Source organism: Cebidichthys violaceus, unplaced genomic scaffold (assembly GCF_023349555.1).
Source record: "Cebidichthys violaceus isolate CVI_PGR_0920_01 unplaced genomic scaffold, fCebVio1.0.p SCAF_60, whole genome shotgun sequence".
Lineage (NCBI taxonomy): Eukaryota > Metazoa > Chordata > Actinopteri > Perciformes > Stichaeidae > Cebidichthys > Cebidichthys violaceus.
Window position 1 is genome coordinate 295,495 of NW_027176817.1, and position 16,408 is coordinate 311,902.

The 16,408-nt window shown below is 38.5% G+C and overlaps 1 protein-coding gene across 1 annotated transcript; it reads right to left on the reverse strand.

The window, feature by feature from the left end:
• Positions 1-825: 825 nt before the first annotated feature.
• Positions 826-10,266, reverse strand: LOC137889956 (rho GTPase-activating protein 8-like). Its single transcript, XM_068734013.1, has 13 exons — positions 10,158-10,266; positions 9,554-9,595; positions 8,043-8,183; positions 3,804-3,891; positions 3,585-3,716; positions 3,424-3,510; positions 3,207-3,305; positions 2,825-2,935; positions 2,673-2,746; positions 2,067-2,144; positions 1,845-1,973; positions 1,659-1,762; positions 826-1,401 (listed from the first exon to the last, which is right to left on the reverse strand). The coding sequence occupies exons 1-13, from the start codon at positions 10,249-10,251 to the stop codon at positions 1,204-1,206; spliced, it is 1,377 nt and encodes a 458-aa protein (XP_068590114.1). The 5' UTR covers positions 10,252-10,266; the 3' UTR covers positions 826-1,203.
• Positions 10,267-16,408: the final 6,142 nt, after the last annotated feature.

Sequence of the window (16,408 nt, forward strand, 5' to 3'; positions counted from 1 at the left end):
TTGAAAGGCAGCCCTGCTCTCCACTTAGCCACGGACACCAGTTGAGAACCACTGGCATAGTATGTCTATAAAAAGTAATAGTATAGCATGTAGAAAACAGTCATAATATAGCATGTCGAAAAAAGTCAAAAAACAATTATAGTATAGCATGTTGAAAAGTGAAAAAAACTGTCAAAAAATAATCATAGTATAGCATTTCGAAAACAGTCATAGTATCGTATTTTGAAAAAAGTCATAGTATAGCATGTCAAACGTGCTATACTATGACAGAAAGAGTATTATTTCAACAAAAAATATAGTGTTACAACCCGGCCCAGAGGCTGCAACAAAAATAGGAGACCAGACGAGCATAAAAGTAATAAAATAAGTATTTATTTACAAAGCAACAAAAAAGAACAGAACACTTGGACACTCAGTCATCAGTAATGTTAGGTTGTGTGAATATGTCCATCACAAACAAAACCAAAACAGAAACCATGTCATCCACAGAAGAGAGGTCCATCTTCACATTTTGAGCTGTTTTAGCTAGAACCACACAAGGCTCAGGCTGGACCAGAGAGCCGAATGGATTGGAGAGGTCCTATGTGTCAAAGATATAGCCTAGTACAGTATGTATATGACATAGTATAGTAATTACCTTCTTGGTTACATACCAAACTATTCATTTAATAGCATTTCCATGACATACCATACCAGAAATACTCAATAGTTTTTGTTCATTATTATAAGTTATAAGATACAGAATACACAAATAAACCCCCATTTATGTTCATTTCATACACTTCTATTGTCTTATTTAAGTAAAAGAACACAAGAGAAACGTAGTAGAAAGATATCAAACTTTTATTAAACATATTTGCACCATGAACACAAAACATTCATGAAACAATGTGATTCAATGAACACTGAACTAAAACAAATTATCAAAGACAAATCGAGAGAAAACGATAATGTGCAAAGTTGACACCTGTCCTGAAGGTGTCGCTAGAGGGGAAAACTCAAAGTCCTCAACAGTGTTTACAGTGTGAAGGTTCATCCTCTGAGGAGCAGGAATGTTCAGTCAGTTTTGGTGTGGAAAGAAAAGGTTAACAAAAAATAAAAAAACGTTCCCAGAAGAAGATCACCGTCTGGATCCAGGTGTGTGTGTGTGTGTGTGTGTGTGTGTGTGTGTGTGTGTGTGTTTGCGGTGGCGGTCTACAGGTTTCAGGGGTCTACCTGTGCAGGTGGGCAGCGGGAGCCGAACACGGCTGGGAAGTGCTCCACGAGGATCTCGGTGAACATGTTGATGGCCGTCAGGTCCGTCAGAGCGATGGAGCCGTGCAGAGGCCACACCAGGTTCACCCCGAACACACAGGCCAGATTAGAGGAGCTCATCCTGTTCACCAGGCTCTGCTGAGACACCTGAGGATGATGTCATGATCAGTGAGGTCATGACCAGTAAACACGTTCACAGAGAACACATGACATACATCGTGATAATATATATGTATATATATACACATATATATATATATTTATATATACATATATATATATAAAAAATTGAAAGCTACATATTACATATTTCAGATCTGTTTTGTTCTGCAGTAAAAACATACCTAATGAGGTGTTTTGAATATTATATTTAATATATAATAAGTAATATTCATAAGTCGTACCGTGTGGAGGAAGCTCAGCAGGTACTTTGCTACGATGAAGTGATATTCAGGAAGACTTTCCATCATCTGTTTACACCTGCTGACCCTCAGACTGCTCTCCACGTCTACGACGATGACAACAAACAAACGTGTGAGACAACAGGAGGAAGAGTTCACACATCAACAAACAACCCCCCCCCCACTCACTGAGGAGGTCCTGGACCTGGCTGTAGACCTTGAAGGTGAGCAGAGGTTCTGGCATCTCTCTGAGGAACGTCTTGAGGATCACAGCAGGAACGTGGACGTCGTGATAATCGTCAAAGTTTACGGGTTTACCTGAAGAGTCACAGCAATTCAAAGAAACTTTATTGACCCATTGTTACCTGTCCATGATGACGGATCAGTAGACGGTATCTGAGACCCGCTCACCCAGGTTATAGAGCCTCTGAACGTCTTTGATGAGCTGAACTCGAACCGACCGTCTGAAGATCCCCTCGGTCCTCAGACCTGAAACACACAACATCACCATTAATACATTCATATCTCATGTTTCATCAACTATCTCGTCCTCAAAGTCTGGAACCTTTGAGTTTACGTTCTAGAATTAAATATGAACTAATAACACTGATTACAGCATGTTTAGACATTTAGAATTTGACTTATATAAAGCCAACAAAATAATAAAATGACAAATATAATGATATTAATCCACTGATAACCTTCTTGGTTATTTGTTTTGTTTATAAAAATGATAAAAAAAACGGTGAGTTTATTTTAAAAGTTTTTGTTTTGCTGAAAAAATGTAAATAAAATAATACAATTTAAATAAATAATATTAAATTATATATATATATATTTTAATATTTCAAAAATGTACAAAATGTGAAATAATAAAATATAACTTATTATATTTAATTTGATATAAAAATCCTCACAATGACATCTGACTAAATGAGATCTGGTTTCGTTGACTTTACCTCAGAGTCAGACCACCATTTCTAACCATGATGACATCATGATGACATCATCACTCACCGTTGTCCTTCAGGTAGCTCACAGTGTGACGGACCACCGCTGGGATCATCTGCTCTCCGTTCTTCTCTCTGATGCTGAACAACAAACAGTTCAGCGTCACAACAACACACTCGTGTCTACATGAAGAGCTTGGTGCCTCATGAAGAACTCACTACTGCAGGCTGACTCCAAACTGCTGAGTGGGGAGGGGGGGTCGGGGTGGGGGGGTCTTCAGTGAGGGGGGGGCTCCTCCTCTCTGAGCAGCTCGTAGCTTCTCGTCATGTCTGAGAAGAAAGAACAATAAAGTTTATTCAAAGCTATTAAAGTCAGTGCTTCCTTATCAATACTCTTATCGGTTCTTTTTGACTATATTATTAATATATAAATAAATTAATACAAATTATTAATTAAGACAATTAAACAAATAAAATAAAAATAATAATAATAAAAAAATACATAAATAAATAAAATTAAAAAATTAAAAAATACTACATAAAAATAAAGAAACACTAATAAAATAAATAAAATCTTTCTGGATGAAGAGCAGACGAGTACCTGAGCACATCGGGGGGGATGATGAGCTGCTCGTAGTTCAGGTGTTCTCTGAGTTCAGTCAGGTAGTTCACATACGTCAGCTTCTTCCCAAACTTGTGACTGAATAAGAAGAAACGTGAAAAAGAAACATGAAGAAGAAGAAACGTGAAGAAGAAGAAATGTGAAGAAGAAGAAACGTGAGGAAGCTTTGATGTTTCAGATGCTTTGAGTCTTTTACCTGATCAGAGGTTTGAAAATGTTCCAGATGATTCTGATGAAGTTTGTCGGATGAACGACGAACAACGTTTTCATGTTCTTCTTGTATCTGTAAAGTAAATTTAAAAAAATCAGAGTTCTGAATTAAAAAAATACCAAAATAAAGTAACATGTTTAACTCACTTCCTGTCGAACTCTCCGTAAGCTTCTCTTAACCACTTCACAGACGGCTTGTTGCTGCTCTTCAGGCCGTAGTGGAAGTAAACCAGAATGTAGTCCATCTCCACATACTGGTCCAGAGTGAACTTCAGGTACCTGCAGACAACATGATGTTAGTGAGCACAGGTGTGTTTCAGTGGACATGTGTGTGTCTGCTGTATGAAGGGTTTAGTCTGGACTCACTCCAGCAAGCGGCGATGGTTCAGCTGGTGAGAAGGAGGCAAACAGCAGCTGCTGAAGATGATCAACTTCCTGCCGTACCTGTCGTCACCTGGAGAGGAAACGGGTAGAGAACAGAGTACCTGAACAGGTAGAGTACAGAGTACCTGAACAGGTAGTGAACAGAGTACCTGAACAGGTAGAGTATAGAGTACCTGAACAGGTAGAGTACAGAGTACCTGAACAGGTAGTGAACAGAGTACCTGAACAGGTAGTGAACAGAGTACCTGAACAGGTAGTGAACAGAGTACCTGAACAGATAGAGAACAGGAAGAGAACAGAGTACCTGAACAGGAAGAGAACAGAGTACCTGAACAGGTAGAGAACAGAGTACCTGAACAGGTAGTGAACAGAGTACCTGAACAGGTAGAGAACAGAGTACATGAACAGGTAGAGAACAGAGTACCTGAACAGGTAGAGAACAGAGTACCTGAACAGGTAGTGAACAGAGTACCTGAACAGGTAGAAAACAGAGTACATGAACAGGTAGAGAACAGAGTACCTGAACAGGTAGAGAACAGAGTACATGAACAGATAGAAAACAGAGTACCTGAACAGGTAGAGTACAGAGTACCTGAACAGGTAGTGAACAGAGTACCTGAACAGATAGAGAACAGGAAGAGAACAGAGTACCTGAACAGGTAGTGAACAGAGTACCTGAACAGGTAGAGAACAGAGTACCTGAACAGGTAGAGTACAGAGTACCTGAACAGGTAGTGAACAGAGTACCTGAACAGGTAGAGTATAGAGTACCTGAACAGGTAGAGTACAGAGTACCTGAACAGATAGAGAACAGGAAGAGAACAGAGTACCTGAACAGGAAGAGAACAGAGTACCTGAACAGGAAGAGAACAGAGTACCTGAACAGGTAGTGAACAGAGTACCTGAACAGGTAGAGAAAAGAGTACCTGAACAGGAAGAGAACAGAGTACCTGAACAGGTAGAGAACAGAGTACCTGAACAGGTAGTGAACAGAGTACCTGAACAGGTAGAAAACAGAGTACATGAACAGGTAGAGAACAGAGTACCTGAACAGGTAGAGAACAGAGTACATGAACAGATAGAGAACAGAGTACCTGAACAGGTAGAGAACAGGTAGAGAACAGAGTACCTGAACAGGTAGAGAACAGAGTACCTGAACAGGTAGAGTACAGAGTACCTGAACAGGTAGAGAACAGAGTACCTGAACAGGTAGAGAACAGAGTACCTGAACAGGTAGAGTACAGAGTACCTGAACAAGTAGAGAACAGAGTACCTGAACAGGTAGTGAACAGAGTACCTGAACATGTAGAGAACAGAGTACCTGAACAGGGAGAGTACAGAGTACCTGAACAGGTAGAGAACAGAGTACCTGAACAGGTAGTGAACAGAGTACCTGAACATGTAGAGAACAGGTAGAGAACAGAGTACCTGAACAGGTAGAGTACAGAGTACCTGAACAGGAAGAGAACAGAGTACCTGAACAGGTAGAGAACAGAGTACCTGAACAGGTAGAGAACAGGTAGAGAACAGAGTACCTGAACAGGTAGTGAACAGAGTACCTGAACAGGAAGAGAACAGAGTACCTGAACAGGTAGAGTACAGAGTACCTGAACAGGTAGTGAACAGAGTACCTGAACAGGTAGAGTACAGAGTACCTGAACAGGTAGAGTACAGAGTACCTGAACAGGTAGTGAACAGAGTACCTGAACAGATAGAGAACAGGAAAAGAACAGAGTACCTGAACAGGAAGAGAACAGAGTACCTGAACAGGAAGAGAACAGAGTACCTGAACAGGTAGAGAACAGAGTACCTGAACAGGTAGAGTACAGACTACCTGAACAGGTAGAGTACAGAGTACCTGAACAGTTAGAGAACAGAGTACCTGAACAGGTAGTGAACAGGGTACCTGAACATGTAGAGAACAGAGTACCTGAACAGGTAGAGTACAGAGTACCTGAACAGGTAGAGAACAGCTAGAGAACAGAGTACCTGAACAGGTAGAGAACAGGTAGAGAACAGAGTACCTGAACAGGTAGAGTACAGAGTACCTGAACAGGAAGAGAACAGAGTACCTGAACAGGTAGAGAACAGAGTACCTGAACAGGTAGAGAACAGAGTACCTGAACAGGTAGAGAACAGAGTACCTGAACAGGTAGAGAACAGAGTACCTGAGCAGGTAGAGAACAGAGTACCTGAACAGGTAGTGAACAGAGTACCTGAACATGTAGAGAACAGAGTACCTGAACATGTAGAGTACAGAGTACCTGAACAGGTAGAGAACAGAGTACCTGAACAGGTAGTGAACAGAGTACCTGAACATGTAGAGAACAGAGTACCTGAACATGTAGAGAACAGGTAGAGAACAGAGTACCTGAACAGGTAGAGTACAGAGTACCTGAACAGGAAGAGAACAGAGTACCTGAACAGGTAGAAAACAGAGTACCTGAACAGCTAGAGAACAGAGTACCTGAACAGGTAGAGAACAGGTAGAGAACAGAGTACCTGAACATGTAGAGAACAGGTAGAGTACAGAGTACCTGAACAGGAAGAGAACAGAGTACCTGAACAGGTAGAGAACAGAGTACCTGAACAGGTAGAGAACAGAGTACCTGAGCAGGTAGTGAACAGAGTACATGAACAGGTAGTGAACAGAGTACCTGAACAGGAAGAGAACAGAGTACTTGAACAGGTAGTGAACAGAGTACCTGAACAGGAAGAGAACAGAGTACCTGAACATTAGAGAACAGAGTACCTGAACAGGTAGAGAACAGAGTACCTGAACAGGTAGAGAACAGAGTACCTGAACAGGTAGTGAACAGAGTACCTGAACAGCTAGAGAACAGAGTACCTGAACAGGTAGAGAACAGGTAGAGAACAGAGTACCTGAACAGGTAGAGTACAGAGTACCTGAACAGGAAGAGAACAGAGTACCTGAACAGGTAGAGAACAGAGTACCTGAACAGGTAGAGAACAGAGTACCTGAGCAGGTAGAGAACAGAGTACCTGAACAGGTGGTGAACAGAGTACATGAACAGGTAGAGTACAGAGTACCTGAACAGGAAGAGAACAGAGTACCTGAACAGGTAGAGAACAGAGTACCTGAACAGGTAGAGAACAGAGTACCTGAACAGGTAGAGAACAGAGTACCTGAACAGGTAGTGAACAGAGTACATGAACATTAGAAAACAGAGTACCTGAACAGGTAGAGAACAGAGTACCTGAGCAGGTAGAGAACAGAGTACCTGAACAGGTGGTGAACAGAGTACCTGAACAGGTAGAGTACAGAGTACCTGAACAGGAAGAGAACAGAGTACCTGAACAGGTAGAGAACAGAGTACCTGAACAGGTAGAGAACAGAGTACCTGAACAGGTAGTGAACAGAGTACATGAACATTAGAAAACAGAGTACCTGAACAGGTAGAGAACAGAGTACCTGAGCAGGTAGAGAACAGAGTACCTGAACAGGTGGTGAACAGAGTACCTGAACAGGTAGAGAACAGAGTACCTGAACAGGTAGAGAACAGAGTACCTGAACATTAGAAAACAGAGTACCTGAACAGGTAGAGAACAGAGTGCCTGAACAGGTAGTGAACAGAGTACCTGAACATTAGAAAACAGAGTACCTGAACAGGTAGAGAACAGAGTACCTGAACAGGTAGAGAACAGAGTACCTGAACAGGTAGAGAACAGAGTACCTGAACAGGTAGTGAACAGAGTACCTGAACAGGTAGTGAACAGAGTACCTGAACATTAGAGAACAGAGTACCTGAACAGGTAGAGAACAGAGTACCTGAACAGGTAGAGAACAGAGTACATGAACAGGTAGTGAACAGAGTACCTGAACAGGTAGTGAACAGAGTACCTGAACATTAGAGAACAGAGTACCTGAACAGGTAGAGAACAGAGTACCTGAACAGGTAGAGAACAGAGTACCTGAACAGGTAGAGAACAGAGTACCTGTACAGGTAGAGAACAGGTAGTGAACAGAGTACCTGAACAGGTAGTGAACAGAGTACCTGAACAGGTAGAGAACAGAGTACCTGAACAGGTAGTGAACAGAGTACCTGAACAGGTAGAGAACAGAGTACCTGAACAGGTAGTGAACAGAGTACCTGAACAGGTAGAGAACAGAGTACCTGAACAGGAAGAGAACAGAGTACCTGAACAGGAAGAGAACAGAGTACCTGAACAGGTAGTCATGTCTAAATTATTCAAACTCACCTGAGACCTGGATGATTCCGTGTCGAGCCACGTCATAATACGGGTGAGAAGAATCAGGACCGGATGTGCTGATTGGAGGAACTGACGGACTGTCTGTGACATCATCATCATCATCCTCCTCCTCTTCGTCCTTCTGAAGCTCTGTCACATTTAAGAGGGAATAAATCCACCTTAGATGGTACGAGGTTTACCCACAATCCTGTGGGAAAGCCCTGAATACGTGGCGTATACACAGGAAACCCCCGTCTCAACCACACACAGTAGCTCTACCACACCCACCACGTTCTAATGAATCCTTATCTGCTCCTGAAGGTACCGATCAGCCAGAGGAAGTGTTTCATAAACACACTGATAACAGAGGAAGTGTTTTATAAACACACTGGAAGTGACTGAAAACTCAACTCAATATATAACAATATACAACTGAAGCACATGTAGCTTCTCTTCTCTGACACTAAACAAGTGAGAAGGCTGCAGGTGTTTCTACTATTTTGTCCACCCACAGTGATTTAACTGTGATGTTAGAAACATCAAACAGCTCAATGTTGTAGCTTTTTATTATTGTCTTATTGTTGAATTGTTGTTGTTGTTTTATTGTTGTTGTATTGTTTTGTTGTTGTTTTGGTGTTATATTGTTGTTTTGTTGTCATTTTATTGTTGTTTTGTTGTTGTGTTGTTTTATTGTTGTTTTGTTGTTGTTATATTGTTGTTGTATTGTTTTGTTGTTGTTTTGGTGTTATATTGTTGTTTTGTTGTCATTTTATTGTTGTTTTGTTGTTGTGTTGTTTTATTGTTGTTTTGTTGTTGTTATATTGTTGTTGTATTGTTTTGTTGTTGTTTTGGTGTTATATTGTTGTCATTTTATTGTTGTTATATTATTGTCTTGTTGTTGTTATATTGTTGTTTTGTTGTTGTTATATTGTTGTTGTTTTGTTGTCATTTTATTGTTGTTTTGTTGTTGTGTTGTTTTATTGTTGTTTTGTTGTTGTTATATTATTTTGTTGTTGTGTTGGTGTTATATTGTTGTTTTGTTGTCATTTTATTGTTGTTATATTATTGTTTTGTTGTTGTTATATTGTTGTTTTGTTGTTGTTATATTGTTGTTTTGTTGTGTATTGCTGGATTCCAGTCAGCGTCTCTGTTTTGCATGCTCATCTGAAGAACAGAGTGGATGTTCTCGTGCTCCGCTCACTATCTAACCTCCAGTATCTTCATTTGTTGCTCATCACAAGGCATCACTGTTCTACTAGTCATTAAGTTTCTGTTTGGTTTTGGCCTTCAATAAGTAATCATATTGTAACACACTGATCACCTGTAGGTCATTGTGGTTCTATTCATGGTAGTAAAGCAGAACCTCAATAACTGAAGATATGAACCTTAAAGAAGGAGGATCTCTGCTGTGTTGTTAAATGTAAACATGTTAAACGTCTTCATGCGTTTACTCTTCTGTAAACACATGTTTACTGGGTAAATAAATAATAATGTGTTTATTTCAGTGTATTTAAACTCACCTATTTCTGCCAGCTGCTCCAGATGGGATGGTGACGTCATCTCTGACGGAACAGAAATAAATCATCTGATGAACTAATGACGTTAAGATGTATTAAAATACACAAAACTACGCTTAGTCAAAACCTCCAAAGACCCACGGTTCAGTGGTGAACAGTAACCGAGTACATTTACTCAAACACAGTACTGAAGTACTATTCTGAGCTGCTTGTACTTCAACATTAACCTCTGAGATGTAGTAAAAAGTACATTTACCTCTGAGATGTAGTACAGGAGAAGTAGAAACTACTCTAGCAAAGTACAAGTACCTTGACTGTAACTTTAGTAGATGTACTTCTACATTCTACCTCTGGTAACAGAGTATTCCTACACTGTGGTACTGCAGTAGTACTTCTTGAAGTACTGTTTCAGTCAGTGATACTTAGAGTTAATCGTGGTGAACACAACAAGCTACAATTAGCATCTTAGCTACACCTGCTTCATTAACCTGCGTTTAATCAGCGACACGCGCTAAAAACACGGTTAAATATAATCTTTAATAACCTACAGACGCGTCACATCGTGCACGAGGAGACAGGAAGCAGAGCGAGACGGTCAAACACTCACCTGTAGCGGGAGGTGAGCTAAACATCCAACAGGTAGAGAGTTCACGAGAACTTTCTCCAACGACCGGGCTGGGGGGAAAAAGATCACTGCGCATGCGCAGCTCACAGCTCCGCCTGACCCATGTTTCCTTTTTTTTTTTTTTTAAATGTGCAAATAAAGTGTAGAAGATGAAGAACTCTGACGTCATACTGTAGGAAGAGTAGTAATACCGCTTCTACAGTGTAGAAGTACTCAGTGAAGTAAAAGTAAAAGTACGAAAGTATTATCATCAATCGTATATCGTCATAATATATATATTATATATATCAATATATATATATATATATACATATATATATATATTAATATATATATGTATATATCAATATATATTATATATATATATATAAAAAATGTATATATATATATATATATATATATATATAAATATATTATAATATTTGATGTTGGGAGTTGATCACTAGTGGAGTGTAATATTCAGATATCAGCTCCTATCCGTCCAGCAGGAGTCATGTTTACTTTAATCTCTCTTCATATCAGATTAAATACAACATGAATACTTCTTTAGTGTTTCAGGTTATTGTAAAGTTGTTAAATCCTGACATCTGCTGGACGGACTTGAAGCTCTGCAGCTGATTGAGTCCTGATTCCCCACACTCTGTTTGTCCCTTGAACTCAACTTTATACATTTTAAATTGGTTTTATTCCACTTTATTAATCATATTTCAGTCCTTGGATCTTAAATCAAGTGGGGCAGATCTTTACTGACTCATTCTAACCGCCTGTTAATAGCACAATCAAACGTTATTGTGCACAGTTCATCTTTGACTTGACATTTGTATATTATGAGATTATGACAGAACATTAAAAACATCTTGAAAAAGCTCATATATATATATATATATATATATATATATAAACCAGTGTGTACTTTGCAGCTGGTACAAGTACACAAATCAAAACAGATAAAGAATAAAATAGAGCTACAATAAAACCACAATTTAATGTTCATCATTTCAGTTGTTAAGTGCTTAAGTACAATAACTGAGTAAATGTACTTTAGATTCAAAACTAGCTTTTAAATGAATATATAATGTAAATATGTATCTATTAAGTAAAGTAAATACATAGAAGAAGAAGAAGAAGAAGAAGAAGAAGAAGAAGAAGAAGAAGAAGAAGACCTTCCTGTTTTTAAATAGTTTTACTTTATGCATAGACTATTAACTGTTTTGTACCTTTATTGTTTTAATATATTTGATCTGCTGCATGCTGCTTTGTATTTCCTCTTTAGTGGACAATACAGTCCTATTATATTCCAGCCTTTGTACTTAATATCTCTCTGAGGTGTGAATCTGTCAGAGAGAAAAAGGGTTTTTTGATTTAAATTTTAATACGGAGCTCCGTCAAACTGAAATCGGAAGAGTCTCCTGTTTCATCCTCCAGGAGACTGACGGCTCCCGCTGAGGCGTTGAAGTTAAAAAGAAAACCTGGAGGGAAGGATTTACCCCCAAAAAATAAATTGATATGCAAAGCTCTCAAAAAGTCTGTGGGGAGCAATTTGAGAGAAAGAGTCTTTGTCTTCTTAACCCGGAGCCGGAGGCGCTACAAAGAGGGAGTTACATGAGACAGAAGGGACCCAAATAAAGACATAAATAATATGAAATCAGAGCAAAGTCAAACACTGCACAGTCAAAGGGGTTCCATTGTTCTTGATGGAGGCAATTAAGCCTTCATCAAAGCTAATCGGGAAGTTTCTAAAACTTTGTTCCTGCAGCTTCTAAAGGACCTTTTAGGTCTATCATCTTAACGTCATCTGTTATTTTATTATCTCAAGATATCAAACTGTTATTGCGTCCTCATAGCTCGTCTGATTATCAATATCATTTCTTTTAAGTTGTTGTTTCTAATGTTGTCTTCACATATCATGATTTGTGGAGTTCATCAGGGAACAACTCCGGGCCCACTGCTGTTTTCCAATGATGTGACAGCGCTATCATGCTGCTAGCGGCTAAATGTGTTCAGGATAAATAATAATGATGTGATTCTGTAAACAGAATGTATGAATATGAACTATACTGGATGTCAGACCCCAGGAAGACCACAGGTACCTTTTAAAATAAATGAACTAACAAATCTTTTACTGTTTCTTAACGTGGTTCATTCTTGATTTATTTATTGTTTGTTTGGTCTTTGTAAAATGTCAGAAAACTGTAAAAAAATGTCCATGTTCAGCAGGTAAACATGCTTCATTTAGTTAAAAAAAGTGGTCACTATCTTTGTCCAACGTGATCATATTTGCTAACCAGGAGGGGAACGCACAAAGGCCAATCTGCTCCAAAATAGAACGGAGTCGTTCTTGGCCAAGGCTGCACACTTCCACCAAGTTTCATTAAAATCAGGCCAGTAGTTTTGTCTGTAATCCTGCTGACAAACAGACAAACAAACCAAAACACAGCCTTCTTGGCGGACAAATTAATTATCAGTAAACAAACACAAACGAGGCTCATGGGAATGAGAGTCATCACATGGATCCTGAGGGGAATATTAATGTCTGTGCAATACAATTCACAGTTGTTGAGATATTTCAGTGAATTCCAACAGTGGCACTAAAGAGAAGAAGATGAATCCTCTGGGGAGCATGAGCGTTAGCGCAAGGTGTCATGATAATCAATCCAGTAGTTGTGAGGAAATGTCAGACTGGACCAAAGCGGTGGAATAAGATTATATGTATATATATATATATATATATATATATATATATATATATATATATGTGTGTCTATATTTGAACACATGAAGAACACATTTGTTGCTGGTTGTCTTTGGATACAACAGATTAGTCCACGTTCACATAATTCACTGTGATAAACAATAAGCACAAATGCTTTACTTCAAATCTGCTCCTCCACACACACACACACACACACACACACACACACACACACACACACCCACCCCTGAAAACATTAAAAAAGAGGGTTTGGAATGGTATTCTGTGATTATGCAAATGAGGAGAGTACATAGGGACTATGTGACCCAAATATGGACGAGAATACTGATGAGCTTTATCACATGCAGGCAGCAGATATCTGCTGGATGACTGGGAATAAAACTGAGACGCTTAATAAATACTAATCTAAATGTAGCGAGAGGAAGAAAAGGAGGTTTTTCAAAATAAAGTGACTGTCAGAGGAGCCGGGGTGGACCTTACATATACATGTAAAGTTAATGTTTAATGTCACTGGAGCTCTTTGTGATCATGTTGGAATTTTTAATTTTTTTTATTGCCTAACCAACCCTCTCATCCTTCATGTTTGTAGTCCATGTACGTGATAGGACTACAACCACCTTGAGTGCAATGTCACTTACTTTGGGGTCCACAGCTGTGGAGCGGAGGTCTCATCATTGGGAGGTGCTGACATTATAGAAATCATGTTTACTAAAAGACATGAACAAATTGTGTCAATAAAATATCTAATTCTGACGTTGTGTGTTTTTTTGGGGGGATCAGAGAGGGAGAGAGATGAATCCTGGGTATTATGATGTGATATGATTATGATGTGTTTCCACTAGCCTCTATAAATAGAGACTGGGGGGGGGAGGGGGGGAAGAGACTGGGAGAGTCATTTAAAAAAAAGCTGCAGGCAAAAACCCCCAGAAAATGATAATAAAATGATAATATGAGGTATATTTCTCATTGTATCTCAGATAACAGCTAAACTAAATATTCATTAATGCTCATGTACATTTTAAATGAATAAAAAACGAATTAATTAACTAATTAAAGGGAAATAAAATGAGATCCATGTGTAAAATACAATGTTTTCTTTACATACATGTATTTTAACATTAACTAATAAATACATAAATCTGAATAATCAGCACATATTTTGTTAGACGTTTCATATGAAATATTACAGAACGTTTCTTTCCTTTAACCCCCCCCCCCCCCCCCCGAGTCCATCTGTCTGTGTCGGTTCTGTCGGGTTCGGGTGAGAACATGCAGGTTGCCGGTTCGATTCCCCGTCCTGCCGTCCTGCGCTGCAGCCCGGCAGCCAGCAGATGTCGACGTTGCAGCAGACGGTTCCTCATTATAAGTGTGCTGTGATGTTGTAGTGGTGCTTCACATCTGGATCTTCATTCTCCTCTTCATGTTCTCCATTCAGAGCGCTGGAGAGGAGGTCCAGATAGCTTCTAATGCTGAAGAAGGTTTGACATTTTAATACATTGCAATGAGAAGGTCCGCTCAGCATATGAATGAAGGATGAAATCCACATGAATTATATATGAATTGTAGGTTATAACAGACAAATTAAAAACGTCTCTGAGCAACACAGAGACACTGATGCTTAATGAGGAACACAATGAACCAGAGACATTAATCCAGAGCACGGTACTCTTACTTTAAAATCCTTACTGTGGTTCGTCTCTGAGATGATTTTAGTTTATGAACCAGAAAAGTTTTTCTCTTTTAGCTTCCAGTTTTCAGTCAAGACGCTTTAAATTAAATTAAATTAAATTAAATTAAATCTTATCTTATATACACACACATATATATATATATATTTATATATATATATATACACACACACACACACATATATATATATATATATATATATATATATATATATATATATATATATATATATATATATATATATATATATATATATATTTTATATATATATATTTTTTTTCATTTTATGTTTTTACTCTGGTTTTTATATTGTTTCATAATCTTATCTTGTTTGATTATAATTTATTATATTTATTCTACTATTTTATGTTATGAACATTTTATTGTTGATCATTATGAATTATTCTATTAATATAAACATTTTGATACTTTAAAACTTCTAAACTTAAAAAATTCTAATTCAAACATATTTCAAACATGATTTAAACATAATTTAAACATCATTTAAACATGATTTAAACATAACTTAAACACAATTGAAACATCATTTAAAACATATTTTAAACATGATTTAAACATAATTTAAAACATATTTTGAACATGATTTAAATATAATTCAAAACATAATTTATACATAATTTAAAACATATTTAAAACATAATTTAAAGCTCAGAGGGCAGCAGAGCCTCAGAGCCTCCTCTGACCTCTGCCGGGGGACAATAAGCCCGAGAGCTGAGCAGCCGGCCCCTCGGCTCCGGCAGCCAATTTAGAGCTGAGAGTGGCGACGGCCCCCCCGGCCTGCCGCTCCGCATTACCGACCGTAATTGATTTTCCGAGATAATCTCAAGGTCCTGATGACATTCTGGACCGGCAGCTCCGTGAGGATACACTCTCGCCAATTAATACATGTTCCTCTCAGCAAGACGGTGGTAAAGTGTGAGTGGAGTGTTTACCACAATAACAAACCCCGCTCAAAAATGAACCGCTAAATACATTTTTAATATGGATATTCATGGTCCTCAGGGGATGAGCTGGAAACAAAATCAATCCAGCATGCAGAAGTCACTAAAATCTACTTAAATATTCAAAATATACAATGTCAATGTGTGACGGTACACTTTGTTACAGATTTAAATATCTCAAGATCTTTAGGATTGACTGATCCTACTGAATCTGTTGATCCTCTGATTCTTCCTCTAGCGCCACCATGAGGTTTATATTTGTGGTTTTTTTGAGAACAAGACCGTACCAAACCAAACCATAGACTAGAGTTTATGGTACAAAAACATAACGTTGGTGACGTATTTACGCCTAGATCACGTTATTTTGAGTGTTGACGGAACAGCTACAATGTTAGCATAGCCTAGCACAGATTGTGCCAAACTCCATAGAAGTCTAGTCTAAAATGACTCTACTTCTCTCTTGATTTATTTCCTCAGTAAACATTGTAAACATGAGTTTTTGGTCTCAATCTCTAGTTTCAAGTCTTCTTCAATTCAGCATGATGTTCATTTAGTACATTATGGTCCAATACTAATTATAGTTGTGTCTATAATATGTAAAAAAAGAAGTTCTCAGAATCTAACAAACAGTCCAAAAGCTAAAGATATGAATGTGACATGAAACATCTTTCTATTAATCTAATCACAGGGTTTGAGATGTCTTCTTCTTCTTCTTCTTCTCGATGGATTCTGTGTTACTCATGTGAGGTCCATCGCTGTGGAAACGCCTCATTAGCATTCAGACGGCGACTTCGAAGCAGAAACAAAAACCCCTCACCTGTGAAACAGAGGCCGACGCACACGGACGAGCAATTGATGTCAGGACAAAA